General features: G+C 41.2%; 1 protein-coding gene across 1 annotated transcript in view; it reads right to left on the reverse strand.

Moving 5' to 3' along the window:
• Nucleotides 1-9,890: 9,890 nt before the first annotated feature.
• The window catches only part of kdsr (3-ketodihydrosphingosine reductase), a 40,893-nt gene continuing 29,504 nt past the window's right edge, over nucleotides 9,891-21,279 (reverse strand). The window contains exon 10 of the mRNA XM_078240264.1: nucleotides 9,891-10,871. Coding sequence (XP_078096390.1) covers nucleotides 10,752-10,871 — 120 coding nt within the window. The 3' untranslated portion in view covers nucleotides 9,891-10,751. The remainder of the gene's footprint in view (nucleotides 10,872-21,279) is intronic.

The following is a 21,279-nucleotide window of genomic DNA, read 5'->3' on the forward strand; positions in this document are numbered from 1 at the left end:
CATTTTGATTTAGCCTACAAATCAAGCAGGTTTTAAAATTCTTCTCCTTTTCTTCCACACCTTTCCCCAAGAAAATGTGTACAAGTAAATTTGAAAATCTTTTTATAAGTAGGCACAAAATTACTTCATAAAGTTAAGACTTAGATACATTGTCGGCGTTATATTCTAATTAGGAGTTATGGCAAAGAAGAAAATACCAGGATAACAATTAACTTCACCACTCATTGCATGTTTCCAGTAAGAACATTACAGAAAATCTCCACAAGTGAATCAAAGTAGGTTTTAGAATATTTTCAGGTGCAAGGTTGGATACACATTTACTCGATAGCGAGAGTGAACATAACTTCAAAACTGCATACTGGAATCTTAAACTCTGCCTCCATCTTGAGCAGTTTCATATCATTCTATAAAAAAATGGGGATGAGAGCACAGGGAAAAAAAAGCATACACAACTAGCAAATAAGTAAATTTAAAATGCATTGTTCAATTGCTGGTGAAATGTATTCAAATAGAATAAGACGTTGATAAACCAAGAACAAATTGCTCCAAGTTCCATCAAAGTGAATGATCAACATTGTAACCATAATAGAAAAAAACTTCAGTTTTCATTCATTTGCTTAGCAATTGTAGGCATGTTTATTTCAGATAGCCTTTAGGAATTGTTACTGTGTAATAATGCTGCCTTGGCATTATTACACAGTATTTCTGTAAAACTTACAATTTTGCAATATCTAAAGTGCAATCACCAGAGACATCCTCTGAGATGAGAGATCATCCATACTACAGATAATCAACAATTGACTCAGTTAACACAAATTTGATGTAGTGCATTTTTAAATGAAAGACTAGTGCCTAATTTGAATTCACAGGAATGAAACAAATCTAAGTGTTGAAATTCCTGCTGTGATATCGGATATGTAAATCAAGTAAAGTCGTGCTTCCGTGTACTTTTTCTAGTTAATGATATAAATGGTTGTCTTACACATTAATAGAATTGTATGCATTTAAAAAGTATCTTTACAGTAAAACATCCCATTGTATTTCCGGGGGAAGGGGGGGTGGGTGTAGTTAGGCATAAATGGATGTCAAATCAAGGAAGGGGATATTAGGAGGGGGTTTAAAAGTAACATCAGAAAGATGGCTTTTAATGAGGCCTTAAAAAGTGACGGGAGGGAGACAGAGAAAATGTGTGGAAAATACCACAACAATTGACTTCACCACTCCTGGTTGTGGAAGGGAAAACTGTCCTGATCTGACATCTGTTGAGGAATGCAGACTGCCAAGGTACACAAACCAGATCCTTCAGCTTTTGGATGAAGTCAATAAATTACATCATTTCGAACTCCCATCAACGATTCTCTAGTTTGGTCCCCCCTCAAATCTGCACTTCGTGGCTTCTTTCTTCTAAAATTTCATCCACTGGTTTTACATTGCGAGGGGGGGGGTCCTTACTTTGCTTTGGCTCTACCATTATTTTATCTTTAAAATACAAAAATGAAGCACTGGTAAAGTACAAAATTTGCTGCAAATAGAATGTTAAAATGAGGAATGCTCAAAACTGTACACAAGAATAACAACTGCTCAGGTGAAAATAATTATGGAATTATTCCACACCAGGAAAGAAAGAGATAACTTGTAAGAAAGAAAAAAGTGAGAGCAAATATAGGCCAAAGAAAGATTTACTGCCAGAATTTTCCACTGGGGATACCCATAATTAAAGATCACATAGCTGGAAGAGGTAACTTAAATTACTGCTGCTGAATTAGAGTCAATTGTACACGTTCAGACATCAGCAAAACCATGTGAAAAGTTTAGTTGGAATGAGACGAGAATAGGGCAACAAGAAACATGAAACATTTTAATATTTTCCCGATCAATTTCATAAATAATAAAATTTCACTCAAATCAGTGTAGAAAATTCTGTCACAATTCTAAAGTTTAAAAGATTGTGTTTTGGAATTATCATTTCAAATTTAAGGCAAGGTGAAGGAGTCGTCGTATAACATTTCTGAAATTTTCTTGACAGCAAGACGGGGTGATTTGGGTGTAAAAGATTAAAGAAAGGCTTAGATTGTTTTACAGGGTAAAAGGTGTGATGTATGGCAGGCAACAACCTGTATTAACAGGGACAATGAGCCCTCACAGAAAAGCGTCAAGAATGTCAGGTCGCAAACAGTTGTGCTTTAAACTGTCAATTTAATTCCAAGTTGAAAACCATCTCAAGGATAGTGAAACAACAATCCTACCTAGATTCCAAGGCCTATGTGAGTCAGATTGTAAAGATCAGATACAGGCTTTCCTAGAATATCAGTGTTTGGAGTCCCCTTGGATCCAAGAGAATGGGAGCAGATAGAGGACCACAAAGACTCCATGGTTCACTGCACTGGAATGCATGCGGAAGCTCACACTTGGATTGAAAAAACAAATTATGAGTTAAAATGAGTCTGGAAATACCATCTAGTTTGGGCTAGAGGAATAGACTCAAAGAAAACTGTGGAAGACAATACAAGCAAGTTACTAGACTGGGAAAAAAAAGGAATATAAACCTTAGGACACTGGATTGATTCTGGGAAAATTGAACATGTAATGGACATCATGAAGTGTGTTTTCTCAATTGGGCTAAAAACAAAGAGGGGGTATTTTGTTCTGTGATAAAATAGATGTTGCCTATCAAGATAGTGTTTAGATAATAGTGTTTGTAGCCTGCTGCTACAGTAAACATCTTAAAATGAGAAATCTGACATGACATTCTTTCAGCTATTAACTGAAAGTTCAAATTCTTTTTAGCAGTTGTTTTTAATCTCAGCAGGGATCAAGGTGGATCTTGAAAACCTAATGCCCAAGAAAGTTTGCTGAAAATGGCATGGTGAATGATACATGCAATCACTAATGTGCATTAAATTGTGGTGGGGAAGATTCACCGCATGAATTGCAAATTGCTACAAGTTGCCAGCCTATTTGTGCTGTTAGCTTCACAAAATAGCAACTCGCACACAACTTCATGATTTATGAAGTTGCTGCAATTGCACTTTACTTTCCCATTAATTTTAATTAATTTGAGGGATGTGGGATTTTGCAGGCTATGCTAGCATTCACTGCCCATCCTACTTGTCACAAAGTTAACTCTATTAATATTGCCAGCACTGCATTAACAGGATAATTAATGGCTACCAGTCAATCTTTCTTACTCAAAGTGAATTAAAGCAATGGAGGATTATTTCTTCAGGATATAAATTACTGCTTTTTTTTCTTCTTACTTTCCCTTCTTTCTTCCCCTCTACACCATTTTGACATTGAATTCTTCATCCTCCTCAGTTGGTTTACTTCTCACTTATTTAATCTCACTGGTTAAGCAGATATACTCCAAAGGTTCTAGATGTCCCATTGCCCACATTATCTTATACTTGCATAAATTTTGTGGACAATAGTTTTTAACCTCAATGTGCAAGAACTAAACAGGGTATACTACAAGATGCCCCACTCCAGAAAATTAGATCATAGGATCCTACAGTGCAGAAAGAGGCCATTCGGCCCATCGAGTCTGCACCAACCACAATCCCACCCAGGTCCTATCCCCATATCCCTACATATTTACCCACTAATCCCTCTAACCTTTGCATCCTGGGACACTAAGGGGCAATTTAGAATGGCCAATCAACCTAGCCCACACATCTTTGGACTGTGGGAGGAAACCCATGCAGACACAGGGAGAATGTGCAAACTCCATACAGACAGTGACCCGAGCCGGGATTCAAACCCAGGTCCCTGGAGCTGTGAAGCAGCAGTGCTAACCACTGTGCTACCGTGCCGCCCTTCTCCGGCAAAGAATATCCAGCAAAGTTTTGTCAATGATCCCATTAATTTTTACCAGTTGATTTTATCTCCTATGTACTGAGCCATTGGTTTATCACTCAGGTCTATGGTCAATTCTGTTAGTTTTTAAAACTAGGTATTGGATGACGCAAATTAAGTGATAAATGCAAACTGGGGTTCCTAATATGTATCAGCTACAGTAAAAATCACTAATTGGAAATCTCACTCAAAACCCGACAGGATGGTGTGAAAGGCATTAGGGTCCAGAATAAATTTGGAGCTTTACTCTGCATGTGCCATATTTGACGGAGTATTTAATGATTATTGGCTGCCTTGAAGTTCCATTCTATCGCAAACTTATATATTGATTCTGATTTAGACGTGAATGAATAATATCTGTCATTCTCTTCATTGGCCACATACCTTCTAAGGGACTTGACATGAGAATTAACTAATGACTCAGCTACTTCAGCCCAGCGCACTCTGTAAGGAATCAGACTTTGTGAAGTGCAAACAATTCGGCAATTTCCACACCAATCAGATTGAAGAAACTTCATTTAGTGCAGAGTCTAAACAGGGAAGTCAGAATATTTAATTCAATGTAAAATCAGTGAAACCAAAGGATAGAAAAATGGGATTAGAGATACAATAAAAACTTTTAAATTGTCAAAAATAATTAAAATCTGAAGGAATGTGACGCCACATATGTAAAATTTGATTTTCAGTACCAGAGAACTTGTTTGGCAATAATTAAAACGCATCACGCTATTAAAAATATACTTACATTAGAATTGCCAAACTTGCTCTGACGTTTTTAGTGACTATCAGGTTAAGTACATAAACTCTGCCATTCCACATAATTTATGCCAAGTCACTCATCAAGAAACCATCAAGGGGCTGTTGCCTTGTGGATTCAGAACTGGCTTGCCTGCAGAAGGCAGAGTGTGGTTGTAGATGGGTCTTTTTCTGAATGGAGGTCAGTCACCAGTGGAGTGCCCCAGGGATCTGTTCTGGGACCCTTGCTGTTTGTCATTTTCATAAATGACCTGGATGAGGAAGTGGAGGGATGGGTTGGTAGGTTTGCCGACGACACGAAGGTTGGTGGTGTTGTGGATAGGTTGGAGGGACGTCAGAAGTTGCAGCGTGACATAGATAGGATGCAAGACTGGGCGGAGAAGTGGCAGATGGACTTCAACCCGGATAAATGTGTAGTGGTCCATTTTGGCAGGTCAAATGGGATGAAGGAGTATAATATCAAGGGTAAGACTCTTAGCAATGTAGAGGATCAGAAGGACCTTGGGGTCCGGGTCCATAGGACTCTGAAATCGGCCTCGCATGTAGAGGTGGTGGTTAAGAAGGCGTATGGTGTGCTGGTTTCATCAATCGAGGGACTGAGTTTCGGAGTCAGGAGATAATGATGCAGCTTTATAAGACCCTCGTCAGACCCCACTTGGAGTACTGTGCTCAGTTCTGGTCACCTCATTACAGGAGGGATGTGGAAGTGATTGAAAGGGTGCAGAGAAGATTTACAAGGATGTTGCCTGGATTGGTTGGCATGCCTTATGAGGATAGGCTGAGGGAGCTCGGTCTTTTCTCCTTGGAGAGACGAAGAATGAGAGGTGACCTGATAGAGGTGTACAAGATGTTGAGAGGTATAGATCGGGTGGATTCGCGGAGGCTTTTTCCCAGGGCTGAAATGGCTGCTACAAGAGGACACAGGTTTAAGGTGCTGGGGAGTAGGTACAGAGGAGATGTCAGGGGTAAGTTTTTCACAGAGAGGGTGGTGGATGAGTGGAATCGGCTGCCGTCAGTGGTGGTGGAGGCAAACCCGCTAGGGTCTTTTAAGAGACTTCTGGATGAGTACATGGGACTTAATAGGATTGAGGGTTATAGGTAAGCCTATATATAAGCCTAGGTAGGTAGGGACATGACCGGCGCAACCTGTGGGCCGAAGGGCCTGTTTGTGCTGTATTTTTTCGATGTTATGTTCTAAACCAAAATAACATGCGAATACAGGAAGCCAAATTCCGACTTAAATCACAGTTAACAATGTGACAAGATTAAGGATAAGAAAGTGGTGATCATTTCTATTGCACAGAAAAGACAGCAAATAAAATATACATATTTAAAATAATAATAAAAAGCCAGTTAGAAATTAAATATTTAGTCACAACCTGCTATTGAAACTATTTTTTGCAAAAGAAATTACTTGTTTGATAAATAAGACTTAATAAAAGGCATGTGGAACGATCAGAAGTAGAATTAGATTAGGTTGTTCATGTGAAGAAAAACATTGGCATAAACTTAACAAATGAATTGGTTGGTTTCTGTGCTATAGTCAGTATTCCTCTAGAATTTCCAACAGTTTTAAGACTACTGCCCTTTGTGGAACGCCAAGCTCATGCAGCTTGGAGTTACCAATCGCAAACTTTGTCCAATTATAGTTTATTCCCTGAAAATATATGGCCTAATAGAGGGGAAGATATCTTCCATCCCTCAAAAATCAGGCTTGCTGAATACCAAAAACTGAACTCTTGGCACAACTTGGGATCAATTAGCTAAGCAGCTCTCAATTAAATATCAATAGTTGTCATCTAAGGAATGCCTACAGCAAGCCAGTTGAACTCAAAAGAAAATTGCACAAAGGGGTACATCCCATTACTATCTAAATAAGGTCATTCTAAGAGGTTTCAATGAATACAGCATTCGTATCTAAAATGGAAGTATATACATATTTCAAAAATCTCAGCCCCAGATGAAATGGTGAAATCAGAGATAATTATCCAGACCACTAGACACGGAATTAGACAAACCTATCAAGTTGTGTGCTCCATCAAAGAAAATGTAAAACAAATCATTACCCCAGAAAATACAATTGCAGTAGAAGAAATAAAATATTTACCAACCGCCTGTTATCAAAAAGATAACTTTAAAAAACAGAATATTTTCAAGCAAAGTATTGAAAGTATTTGGCTTGATTCTAATAATGTTGAGTGGACTCACTGAGGGTTTCTAATGGATCCACATCCCATTTAATTTTGTCACTATTTTCTTCAGCTGTAGCTAAATACATGTTCATGAACATGCTTAGTGTTGGATTTGAGCATTATTAGCCAATAATGCACAGTTTACAGGAAAATCAAATTCCAACGGTGGCAGACATATAACAGAATAGTCGAGCTAATTTAAAATGTCTAGTGATTTTTCCCTTTTCTTAAAAAAGAGGTAGGAAACAAGGCAGCACAGTATATAGAATGGGCATGTTGCAGGAATATTACACCACCAGAAAAAATACGTACCGTGTTCTTTTCTGCTTGATATCTCAAAGAAAAATACAGCATCTAAATTAATAGCAACCTTCCATATTATTTTCTGTTTTTAACCTCCTTCCCCATGCCCATCTATAAATCCTGGAGCTAATTCATGCTCTAAATAGGTAAGCAGTGAAAAATAGGACGGTAAAACGAACCATTATTACCTGGTGCTACAACAAAAAGAATGTAACTGTTGGTACAATCAAGCTATTACTTCAGTATCATAGTGCGAGAGCACTAGAAAGAACAAAAAAGTTTTGTTTTATTACAAGGTACAGTCCACTAATATTGAACATTATGGTTCTGCTGCCCAAACTCCTATTCATCACTTTAAAAACAAATACATCTCACCAATTGTCAGATAAAGTTAAAAGCTAAAAGTAACTGGACTCCGCTACAGAAATTTAAGTTGTATTGTGGAACAGTAGTATTGCAATATGTGGAGCCTCTACAAATAACCAACACTCTTGAGTCCGCTGTCCTAATGCCCCTTACGTAAAGGAAAACTTTTAATTATAGGAACAGAAGTAACATGTCACTTTCAGCCAGTACAGAAACTACAGAATTTTGATCACCTCAGGGACTGCCCTGTGATCACTTGAACTCCAATCTGAAAACCTGCATCAGATCACGAAAGGCATCATATAGATTCAAATTCTTTCATTTATGTTTGTTATGATCCAAGAACCCAGATCATACCTGTGGGTGTACTGTATTATCTATGCCCACACAGTCTAAATTGAAAAAAGGTTAATTGTAAAGTGGCACAGATCAAATTAAACTAACTAAACTCAATATTCAAATAAATATGGCTACATCCTGTAGCTTTTCAAAAAAAAATTCTAAAAAATTCCAAGATACATCTTTTCTTTGATAATCATTTTATGGTGCGTCTTCAACCTCACCAAGTCACAAGGTTGTGGGTTCCCACTGTGATGACTTGCATACAAATCTAGGCTGACACTCAAGTGCAGTATACTGTATTGTTGAGGAGCCATCTTTCAGATGAGCCAAGGTTCCATGAATTCTCTCCAGTAGATGCAAAATGTCTGATAGCATTATTTAAAGAGCAAGGTAGCTCTCCCTGGCCAATATTCATCCCCTAGTGTTCGCTCAAAGTCGAGCAACTAACTTACTTCATGTGCATGGCTGCACAAAACAAAGAGGCTGCACATTTAAGCAAATCTCACACAAAAAACAAAGAGGGTATGTTGCCCTCAACCAACATTGTTAACAGACAACCTGGTCATGTATCACAATGTTTGTGAGACCTTGCTATGCACAAATTGTCTGCTGCATTTCCCTACAACAGTGACTATACTTTAAAAGTACCTAATAAGAGCAAAATACTGCAGATGCTAGAAATCCAAAATAAAACAGATAATGCTGGATAAGCTCAGCAGGTCTAGCAGCATCTTTGGAAAGAGAACCAGAGTTAATGTTGAGTCCTTGTGACTGCTACATAACTAACGAGGGGTAAAAATGTAAGGAATTAATTATATAGTTGGAAAGGTGGGTGGAGGATGTCGGGCAGAACAATAGGACAGGGATATTTTGGGGCAAAGGAGAGACTGACAAAGGTCGTAGATATATGACAAAAGGGTGGGTTAATGGTGCCATTAAGAACTGAAGAATACCAAGTTAAGCTGGCAGAATGCGTTAATAGGAGAACAAAGGTCAGTGCTCAGTGGCAGCAAAACTGAACTCAAGGGGCATGCCAAAGGAAAAAGAAGAAAGGGAGGGTCAAGATGGAGGGGAAAGTTCAGAGTTTAAAGTTGTTGAAGTCAATGTTGAGTTCAGAAGACTATAAACACACAATCAGAAGATGAGTTGTTCTTCCAGTTTGCATTGGACATCATTGGAGCATTGCAGCAGGCTAGAACAGACATCTGAGCATGAGAACAAGATGCTATGTTGAAAGGGCAAGCGACTTGATGGTTGGGGTCATGTTTGCGGACGAAGCGAAGATGTTCCGCAAAACAGTCACCCAGTTTTGTCTCCCACACAGATAAGACCACATTGGGAGCAGCAAGTACAGTGGACCAAGTTTGAGATGCAAGTGAAATGCTGCTCCACCTAGAATAAGTGCTTGGATTAATGGGACAATGAGGAGGGAGGAGGTAAAGGGACAACAAAGGCCCCAACAAAACCACCCCCCCCTCCGCCCCCCCCACATAGCCACCTGCCCCTTGTTGTTCAGTGTTGCTCCCACTGAGCCCTGACCTTTGTTCTCCTATTAACACATTCTATCTTACCACTGTGCCACGATTAGCACTCTTCAGTTAATGGCACCATTAACACACCCCTTTGTCAATCTCTTCTTTGCTCTGACATACCCTATCCTTCTATTCTGCCCCACCTACCTCTCCAACTATTTAATTCATTACATTTATATTCAGCTTATTCTGTAGAAGGGTCATATAGACTTGAAACGTTTACTGTTTCTCACCCTACCAATGCTGCCAGACTGCTCAATTTATCCAGCATGTTCTTTTTTCACTTAAACACAAGTAATTAGGTATTACTTGACAGCCAATTACCTGAAAAGGGCTTTGGGATGTCCAGAGGTTGAGAGATGTGCTTTGTAAATGCAAGTTCTTTCAATGCATAAATTACAACATTACCTATTTTTACAATCAGTTTTTTGTGGATTAACAAGACTTCTCCAGAAACAGATTATAGATTTATACAGAAAAAGACTGCAAAGTGGGATTATTAGATTATGAAATTGCAGAAATCATTGGTCAATACGTAAATGCAAATAAGTCTAAAAGATTATTCAATGATGCATCATGGTACAGTTTAGCTACTTCAGAGAAACAGTAACTGCAATATAAAGTATTTTATTCAATGGTTTACGTACCTCAATTTAAAGAATTACTCTCAGAATTTTACTGCAAACTTGAATGAATTGACATTGAAACGTTTCCCAGCTAGTGATAAAGGATCATGAACCTAGTGAAGACTTTAAAAAATGCGTTTTGATGAATGTATTCAGCAAATACAATATTGGGGTCACACTTGAATGGTTAGCAACTATCCTACACAACATTTGGTCAACCTCTGTTACACAAGCACATACCCCTTAGGGCTTTAAAACACACACAAGGACTCAATTTTAAATGATGGCACAGCCAATCAAAGCTAGATAAACAAGTTACAAGACTCAAAAACAGGTTAAAATAACATTTCCTTTGCCCATTGTGATGAAACACCAAAAGCAAACAGGTGGACATAAACAAAATTAAGCAGAATTCTCTAATTTAATTTTGGTGTTAGAGGGGGGAAAAGTCGACCAATTACAAAAATAGTGTCAGCACAATACATTTAAAAAAAATAGATGCTTTTATGATTTGAGGCCTTTCACATGCACTCCTGCCAATCAATGCTGGTTACAAATTCCATTGCAATTTCCATTCAAGGCATCCGCGTCTTACTGCTAATATACCATCAACTCCCATTTTGTAGTCTTCTCTTTCTGTCACCAGTTGGCCGCCCCCATTCCAACCCAAAAGATGACCTGATACCACAGGGTCAAGGAGTAAAGTAATTATTCACCAAAACATATTCTTCAAACATTCATCTTTCAAAGTCTGATCCTCAGTCTCCAAAGTCAAGCTGAGGTTAATCCTTCTTTTCCAAGCCTATACATTTTCCTTGCTGCATCATACAGCGGCGTACAATGCTGTCGAAGCTTCCCAAGTAAAACAGAGCAATTGTGCGGAAAAGGCCCATGGTAACAATCTAGAAAAAAAATACATCCATCATTAAGTCAATGCTCGAAGAAAGATGGTTCGTTAAAATGTTGCATGGCAATAGGTGAAGAGGTCGATGTCTTCCCCTCAAAAGTAATATTGGCTGCAGTATTACCCCGAATGATCTGCAGCATTACGTATGTATTATTTGAAAAGCTTTCACTTTCCAGGAAGATTCTTAATCCAAACATTTAAAAAACAATTCAAACTGGAGAGGAAAAAGTGTAAAAGTGGCACATTACCAAGAAGTTAGCCCGCATACAGATTAACTGGAATTAGATTGAAATTGGTGATTAAGTAGGACAATGCCACAGCGAATGTTCAGTTTTGAAAATATTCATTGAAATTGATAGATTTTAAAAGATATGGGGATGAGACAGGAAGGTGGACCTGATGTAGAAGTTTAGCCACAATCTTACTGTTTGCCAGAGCAGGTTTAATGAACCATATGGACGATTTCATCTGTCCTTGTGCTATACTTGGATCACATGGTACCTCCATTCCAAGAGATGGACATCAACAGTCAGGAGCCAACTCGCATACCCCTAGCACTGGGGAAATAGCTGGAGTTGGAAGGAGTATTCAATTGGGTTCAAGATACATACACTTCATGATCACTGGGGGTGGGGATTAGAGAGCCACTGGAAAAATGCCTACATTAATGATATATATTGCATTGAGAAAACAATGGTTTGGAATATCTAACTTTGTCCAGGAAATTTCCTTCTAATGCAGGAAAGGTGAAATCCAGACCAGTGCTATCAATGGTAATAGAGGTATAAATATAGCAAAAGATGATATTTGCAATTTATGGAACACTGGCATTGTGCACATTTGGATTTTGCAGCAGCTCAGGCACCAAGTTAAAATATGTCGAATCTGCGCCTGGTGGCTCTTCCAGGTCGTCATATGCTTCGGCAGAGACAACTGACTGAGTGTAGTCACACTGCCTCATTCACTGTCTCCACAATAACAACAAGGAGTCTAACAACACCAGGTTAAAGTCCAACAGGTTTATTTGGTAGCAAATGCCATTAGCTTTCGGAGCGCTGCTCCTGCGTCAGATGGAGTGGAAATGTGCTCTCAAACAGGGCAGAGAGACACAAAATCAAGTTACAGAATACTGATTAGAATGCGAATCCCTACAGCCAGCCAGATCTTAAAGATACAGACAATGTGGGTGGAGGGAGCATTAAGCACAGGTTAAAGAGATGTGTATTGTCTCCAGACAGGACAGCCTGCAAGTCCAGGAGGCGAGCTGTGGGGGGGTTACTGATAATGCGACATAAATCCAACATCCTGGTTTAGGCCGTCCTCATGTGTGCGGAACTTGGCTATCAGTTTCTGCTCAGCGCTGTCGTGTGTCATGACGGCCGCCTTGGAGAACGCTTACCTGAAGATCCAAGGCTGAATGCCCGTGACTGCTGAAGTGCGCCCCCACAGGAAGAGAACAGTCTTGCCTGGTGATTGTCGAGCGGTGTTCATTCATCCGTTGTCGTAGCATCTGCATGGTTTCCCCAATGTACCATGTCTCGGGACATCCTTTCCTGCAGCGTATCAGGTAGACAACGTTGGCCGAGTTGCAAGAGTAGGTACCGTGTACCTGGTGGATGGTGTTTTCATGTGAGATGATGGCATCCATGTCGATGATCCGGCACGTCTTGCAGAGGTGCTGTGGCAGGGTTATGTGGTGTCGTGGTCACTGTTCTCCTGAAGGCTGGGTAGTTTGCTGCAGACAATGGTCTGTTTGAGGTTGAGCGGTTGTTGGAAGGCAAGAAGTGGGGGTGTGGGGATGGCCTTGGCGAGATGTTCGTCTTCATCAATGACATGTTGAAGGCTCCGGAGGAGATGCCGTAGCTTCTCTGCTCCGGGGAAGTACTGGACGACAAAGGGTACTCTGTCCACCGTGTCCCGTGTTTGTCTTCTGAGGAGGTCGGTGCAGTTTTTCGCTGTGGCGAGTCGGAACTGTTGATCGATGAGTCGAGCGCCATATCCTGTTCTTATGAGGGTATCTTTCAGCGTCTGGAGGTGTCTGTTGCGATCCCCCTCATCCAAGCAGATCCTGTGTATTCGGAGGGCTTCTTTAACGTGTTTAGAGTGGAAGCTGGAGAAGGGGAGCATCGTGAGGTTATCCGTGGGCTTGTGGCACAGTGAGGTGCTGAGGTGACCGTCCTTAATGGAGATGCGTGTGTCCAAGAATGCAACCGATTCCAGAGAGTAGTCCATGGCGAGTCTGATGGTGGGATGGAACTTGTTGATGTCATCATATAGTTGTTTCAGTGATCGCTCACCATGACTCCAAAGGAAGAAAATATCATCGATGTATCTAGCGTATAGCATCGGTTGAAGGTCCTGTGCGGTGAAGAAGTCTTGTTCGAACCTGTGCATGAAGATGTTGGCATATTGAGGTGCGAATTTGGTCCCCATGGCTGTTCCGTGTGTCTGGATGATGTCTGGAGACAATACACATCTCTTTAACCTGTGCTTCATGCTCCCTCCACCCACATTGTCTGTATCTTTAAGATCTGGCTGGCTGTACGGATTCGCATTCGAATCAGTATTCTGTAACTTGATTTTTGTGTCTGTGCCCTGTTTGAGAGCACATTTCCACTCCATCTGACGAAGGAGCAGTGCTCCGAAACCTAATGGCATTTGCTACCAAATAAGCCTGTTGGACTTTAACCTGGTGTTGTTAGACTCCTTGCTGTATTTATCCCAGTCCAACGCCGGCATCTCCACATCATGTCCACAATAACAAAGCAGTGCAATATGCATCACCTTTGAAACTGTGGCAAATTGTTTTCTACTTCTGTTTATGGTTGTCTCAAGTCCCTTTAAAATGTTTGGATTTATAACTACCTTTACAGTCTCTGTGCCACTTTAAAATGGCTTCCAAACCTGCTGCCATCTTTCTCTCAGAATAAAGCAGATTACAATAAGCAGTAAAATAATCGCTAGAGACAAAGGTATGACAGGTTAGGAACATAGTAAGCAGAGGATACAAATGTGAATGCTTTTTAAAAATTTGTTTAAGGGTGTGGGCATTGCTGGCTAGACCCATCCCCAACTGCCCTTGAGACAGTAGTGGTGAACTGCCTTCTTGAAGTGCTATGCTGTGCTGTAGGTATACCACAGTGCTGTTATGGAGGGAGTTCCAGGATCTTGGCCCAAAAGCACAGAAGGAACAGCAATATAGTTCCAAGTCAAGATGGTGTGTGACTTAGAGGGAAATTTGCAGATGGTGATGTTCCTATGCATCTGCTGTCTTTGTCCTTCGAGTAGAAGAGGTTGTGGGTCTGTAAGATGCAGCTGACGAGGCCATGGCAAGTTGCTGCAGTGTATCTTCTAGATACATACTGCTGCCATAGTGCGGTGGTGGAGAGAGTGAAAGTTTAAATTTATTTCTTAGTTTCACAAGTAGGCTTACATTAACACTGCAGCGGAGTTCCTGTGAAAATCCCCTAGTTGCCACACTCTGGCAGAATTTAGCATGGTCAATATAGCACCTAACCAGCACATCTTTCAGACTATGGGAGGAAACCGGAGCACCTAGTGGAAATCCACGCAGACACAGGAAGAACGTGCCTACTTCACACAGACAGTGACCCAAGCCAGGAATTGAACCCAGGTCCCTGGCGCTGTGAGGCAACAGTGCCAAGCACTGTGCCACCATGTTGTCCTGGTGGTAGTGGATGAGGTGTCAATTGGGCAGGCTGCTTGGTTCTGGATGGTATTGAGCTTCAAGTGTTTTTGGAGCTACTATTATCCTGGCAAGTGGTGGGTACTCCATCACACACCGCTGGACTGTTCTTCTAGCCAGTGAAGTTTCTAATCAATTTGTAACCCTCAGAGGATAGTGGGGGATACAGTGATGGTAATGCCCCTGAATGTCAAGGGGAGATGGTTAGATTCTCTCTCGTTGGAGATGGTCACTGCTTGATACTTGTGTGGTGCAAAATGTTATTTGCCACTTATCAGCCCCAAGACGGAATGTTGTCTAAATTTTGTTTATGTTTCTCTTTTCAAGGAGTCATGAATGGTATTGAACATTATGGAATCAGCAAACACCCTCACATCTGACCTAATGGAGGGAAAATCATTGATGAAGCAGCTGGAGATGGCTGGGCATTATCCTGAGGAACTCCCGCAGTGATGCCCAGTGATGAGATGATTGACCTCCTACAACCACAATCATCTTCCTTTGTGTCAAGTATGACTCCAACCATTTCTCACATTCCCATTGACTAGTTTTGCTAAGAATCCTTGATGCTACATTCAGTCAAATGTTGCCTTGCTGCTAAGTGAAGTCACTCTCACCTCATTGAGTTCAGCTGTTTTACCCATGTGAGAACCAAGGCTGTATGGTGATCATGAGCTGAATGGCTCTGGCAAACCCAAACTAAGGAAGTGAGCAGGTTGTTACGTATGTGCCACTTGCTGGACAGGCAACAACACCTACTATCACTTTGCAGATGACAGTAGACTGATGGGGTGATAATTGGCCAGGTTAGATTTGTCCTGATTTTTCTAGATAGGACATACCTTAGCAGTAGCTGTTCTGAACATCTTGGCTAAGGTCATCCCTAGCTCTGGAGCACCAGTCTTCAGTATTGCAGCAGCAATGAGGTCAGAACCCATAGCTTTTGCAGTATCCAGTGCTTTCAGCCATTTCTTGGTACCACTCGAGTGTGAATCAAATTGGCTGAAGACTGCAATGCTGGGACCTCAGGACAAGGCCGCAATGGACCATCCACTCTGTACTTCTGACTGAAGATGGCAGCAAATGCTTCAGCTTCATCTTTTGCTCCATGTGCTGAGTTCCACCATAACCTGTGGAGCCTCTTCCTTCAGTTTAGTTATCCACCACCATTCACAACAGGATGTGGCAGAACCGCAGAGCATGGATCTAATCATTGGTTGTGGAATAGCTTAGTTCTGTTCAATGTCACTTTAGCTATTTGGTATGCAAGTAGTCCCATGTAGAAACTTCACCAGGTTGACATCTCATTTTTAGGTATGCCTGGTGCGGCTCCTGGCATGACTGTGCACTTTTCATATCGACACAGACATACGGCATCTCCACATCATGACTACCATCGACATCGCAAACTGCCGGCTCCAAGTGGAGAGGATCTCCAAGAAGATCGCGCATATCGACACAGACATACGGCATCTCCACATCATGACTTTTCATTGAACCAGGATTGATCCATTGGATTGATGGTAATGGTACGATGGGGAATATGCCAGGCCATGAGGTTACATATTGTGGTTGAATACAAGTCTGCTGCTGCAGGTGGTCCACAGTGCCTCATGGATGCCCAGTTTTGAGTTGTTAGATCTGTTTGAAGCACAGTGGTAGAGCCAGGCAACACAAAGGTACCCTCATTGTGAAGACAGGACTTTTTCTCCACAAGGACTGTGCAGTGGTCAGTCCTATCAATACGGCCATGGAGAGATGTATCTGCAACAGGTAGTTTGGCGTGGATGGTGCCAAAGGGTTTTTCCTTCTTGTTGGTTCCCTCACCACAAGCTGAAGACCCAGTCTCACAACAACGTCCAGCTCAGTCAGTAGTGGCACCACCGAACTAGTCTTAACGATAGGCATTGAAGTCCCCCACCAAAGTACATTCTGTGCCTTAGCTGTCCTAAGTGCTCCCTCCAAGTTCAAAATGGAAGTATCTCATTAGCTGAGGTGGGTGGGTGGGTGGGGGACAGGGGGTCAAGTTAGATGGTAATTAGGAGGAGGTTTTCCTGGTCATATTTGACCTGACCAGGAGACCTTACAGGGTCTGGAGTCAATGTTGAGGATTTGCTATTCGTATAGTGCTGTGCCATCACCTCTGTGGGTCTGATCATCATGTAGGACAGGACATATCACAAATGGTGATGGTGGTGTTTGGGACATTCGTCAGAGTGTATGATTTGGTGAGCATATTGCTTGACTAGTCTGTGGGACAGCTTTCCAATTTAGGCACAAGCCCCTAGATGTCACTAAGGACAACTTTGCAGGGTGAACAGGGTTGGGTTTGCTGTTTCCAGTGCCGGGTTTGCTGCTTCCAGTGCTTAGGTTGTCAGGTGATTCACCCAGTTTAATTCCTTTTTGACTTTGTAGTGGTTTGATACAACCGAATGGCCATTTCAGAGGGCATTTGAGAGTCAACTTCATTGTTGTGGGCCTGCCAGACCAGGTAAGGATAGCATTAGTAAGTCAGGTGGATATATAGGACACATTACTGAGACCAGTCTTTTAATTCCAGATATGTCAATTGAATTTGAATTCCACCAACTGCCATGGTGGTATCTGAACCTGCATTAGTCTGGACCTCTGGATTACTGGTCCGTAACTTGACCACTACACCACTGCCTCCCTCTGCTGTATAATGTTGTTGTGCCAGGTACTCCCATCTTTCTTACCAAAGTTAATACCGAATCCAATAACTCATGGTGGAAGAAGCTCAAACACGAGACACCTACCTGCAGCTGGGATAGATCTCCCAAACTGTTGATAGACCTAAACAACAATAATTTGTATGAGAAGTGTTCCAAGCTCGGTCTAGATTTTAACAATAGCCTAATAAATCAAATGCAACTCAATAGAGTTCCTTCCCTTTGTATTTTTTTCCTGTCAAAATAAAGTTCCTCAGATTAACTTCTAATACCTTCCTGCATGGGTCTCATTCATACGGTGAGCCTTGACAGAGAATACGAAACGCTATTTAACCATCATTGCAGAATTCAACCCTGCCCTCGTACAATGTACACTTAAAGAAAGGATTGGTGGATAGTAATCCTAAGTAGGGACCCATCTTATTTTCCCTTTACCAATCCAAGGGCACCAAGAACAATTGTAGCAGACCACCCACCATCCCATTCATGCTCAACTACGTAGCGAATAGGAATATCAATTAATACTTTTGTTATCCAAAGTGAAGTTGTCAAAGTAGATCCTCAAACTCAGTCATACTAAAACAAAATGAATCCAAATCTTAAACAAAGGAGACTACAATGGGATGAGGGAGGAATTGGCTAAGCTGGACTGGGAACAAAAATTTTATGATGGGACAATTGAGGAACAGTGGAGGACTTTCAAAGCAATTTTTCGGTGCTCAGCAAAAGTATATACCAGTGATAAGGAAGGACTGTAGAAAAAGAGATAATCAGCCACGGATATCTAAGGAAATAAAGGTGGTTATCAAATTGAAAAAAAATGCACACAAAGTGGCAAAGATTAATGGGGAAACTAGAGGATTGGGAAATCTTTAAAGGCCAACAAAAAAATCACGAAAAAACCTATGAAGAAAAGATGGATTATGAGAGTAAACTAACTCAGAATATAAAAACAAATAGCAAAAGTTTCTTCAAATATATAGGTGATGAGAAGGGGGATGTAATAACTGGAAATGAGAAAATGGCTGTGGCATTGAACAGGTATTTTGTGTCGGTCTTCACAGTGGAAGACACAAATAACATGCCAAAAATTGACGACACGGCAGCTATAGTAGGTGAGGACCTAGAAACTAGTGTTGGGCAAGCTAATGGGACTAAAGGTAGACAAGTCTCCTGGCCCTGATGAAATGCATCCCAGGGTACCAAAAGAGATGGCAGGAGAAATAGCAAATGTACCAGTGGCAATTTACCAAAATTCGCTGGACTCTGGGGTGGTTCCCGCAGATTGGAAAACAGCAAATGTGACGCCACTGTTTAAAAAAGGAGGTAGACAAAAGACAGGTAACTATAGGCCGGTTAGCTTAACTTCTGTAGTCAGGAAAATGCTCAAATGTACCAAGGAAGAAATAGCGAGACATCTGGATATAAATTGTCTCATTGGGAAGAGGCAGCATGGGTTCATTAAGGGCAGGTCATGTTTGACTAATTTGATGGAATTCTTTGAGAACATTACGTGCGCAGTGGACAATAGGGAACCTGTGGATGTGGTGTATTTGGATTTCCAGAAAGCATTTGACAAGGTGCTGCACCAAAGGCTGCTGCATAAGATAAAGGTGCATGGTGTTACGGGTAATGTATTAGCATGGATAGAGGATTGGTTAACTAACAGAAAGCAAAGAGGGGGGTAAATGGGTGTTTTTCTGGTTGGCGATCAGTGACTAGTGATGTGCCTCAGGGATCAGTGTTGGGACCGCAACCGTTTACAATTTACATAGATGATTTGGAGTTGGGGACCAAATGTTTTGTGTCAAAATCCACAGATGACACGAAGATGAGTGGCAGAGCAAAGTGTGCAGAGGACGCTGAAAGTCTGCAAAGGGATATAGATAGTCTAAGTGAGTGGACAAGGGTCTGGCAGATGGAGTGCAATGTTGGTAAATGTGAAGTCATCCATTTTGGTAGGAACAACAACAAAATGGACTATTATTTAAATGGTAAAAAATTGCAGCATACCGCTGTGCAGAGGGACCTGGGTGTCCTTGTGCATGAATCACAAAAGGTTGGTTTGCAGGTAATTAAGGCGGCAAATGGAATTTTGTCCTTCATTGCTAAAGGGATGAATCTGTTGCCCCACCAGCTCCCAGATACAGAAAACAAAGAACCAAAGTAATCTCTGACAAGTCAGAACACAATTTGTTCCACATGAATTTGGAATCAACTGGGCTCGAAGTGCGTTTGAGACAGTTTCCTGGAACAAAATGACTTGGAATCAACGAAGGATAAGGCCTCCAACACATTCTCTGGCAGTGCATTCCTGATCCTAAAAACAGCGAGGTTATGTTGCAGCTGCATAAAGTGCTGGTGAGGCCACACCTGGAGTACTGTGTACAGTTTTGGTTTCCTTACTTGATAAAGGATATACTGGCACTGGAGGGGGTACAGAGGAGATTCACTAGGTTGATTCCGGAGTTGAGAGGGTTGGTTTAGGAGGAGAGACCGAGTAGACAATGGAGCTATACTCATTGGAATTCAGAAGAATGAGGAGGGGGATCTTATAGAAACATTTAAAATTATGAAGGGAATAGACAAGATAGAAGCAGGGAAGTTGTTTCCACTGGCAGGTGAAACTAGAACTCGGGGGCATGGCCTCAAAATAAGGGGGAGCAGATTTAGGACTGAGTTGAGGAGGAACTTCTTCACCATAAGGATTGTGAATCTGTGGAATTCCCTGCCCAGTGAAGCAGTTGAGGCTACCTCATTGAATGTTTTTAAGGCAAGGATAGATAAATTTTTGAACAGTAAAGGAATTAAAGGTTATGGTGAGCGGGCGGGTAAGTGGAGCCGAGTCCACAAAAAGATCAGACATGATTACTTAATGGCTGAGCAGCCTCGTGGAGCCAGATGGCCTACTCCTGCTCCTAGTTCTTATGTTCAAAGCCATGACCAAAGCATTGAGCAGGTATTTAGACATGGCTGAGGGAGTTCTGTTCCCTGCTACTAAAATCTGATCCATGGTTCCCTCAAGTTTTGAATTATGGAGCAAACGGTTACTTGGGTTTCAAAACAAAGGTTATGAAGTCTCCCTAATTGCAGGAATCTGTTGCCCCACCAGCTCCCAGGTACAGAAAACAAAAGAACCAAAGTAATCTCTGACAAGTCAGAACACAATTTGTTTCACATGAATTTGGAATCAACTGGGCTGTAAGTGCGTTTGAGAGTTTCCTAGAACAAAATGACTTGGAATCAACGAAGGATAAGGACTCCAACACATTCTCTGGCAGTGCATTCCTTATCCCAACCACTTGCTGTGAAAATTATTTTCCTTGCATTGTTGTCGCTTGCACCAACAGAAACAGTTCCTATCTACCCCATCCAGAATCATCATAATTTTGAACGCCTTTATCAAAAACTAACAAGAAACAGACAGAATGCAAGAGCTTTGACAAGTAGTGTATATAAACAGGAAGACAGTATTAAAAGTAAACACTGGTTCCTTAGAGGCTGAGACAGGATGACTTATAATGGAGAATAAGGAAATGGGAATGATGTTAAGTATTTTTATATTTTCATAGTAAACCACTCAAAGCAGGCCAGTAGGAACAAACGGGCTGATGGTTGAATGAGTAAAGTGATTCATATCAGTAGAGAAACAAAAATTAGGGATGTTAATGGGACTAAAGCAGACAAAAATCACTGACAGGACAGCCTGGTTCTAAGAGAGTTGACTGCAGAGACAGTGGATGCTTTAGTTGCAATCGTCCAAAATTTCCTGGATTTTACACAAATATCAGCAGAAAGTGTGATACTGCTGCTGTGGAAAAGATGGAAAGAGAATACAAGGAACTATAGGTTAGTTAGCCTGAGTCATTGAGAAAATGCTGGAATCTACTCATAAGTTAGTATTAACAGAAAATTTTGGAAAATCATATGATTAGGCAGGATTAACATGGTTTTTATGAAAGGCAAAGTGCATTTGTCAAATCTACCAGAGATTTTTGGGAATGCAA

This window comes from Mustelus asterias, chromosome 2 (genome assembly GCF_964213995.1).
Source record: "Mustelus asterias chromosome 2, sMusAst1.hap1.1, whole genome shotgun sequence".
Taxonomy (NCBI): domain Eukaryota; kingdom Metazoa; phylum Chordata; class Chondrichthyes; order Carcharhiniformes; family Triakidae; genus Mustelus; species Mustelus asterias.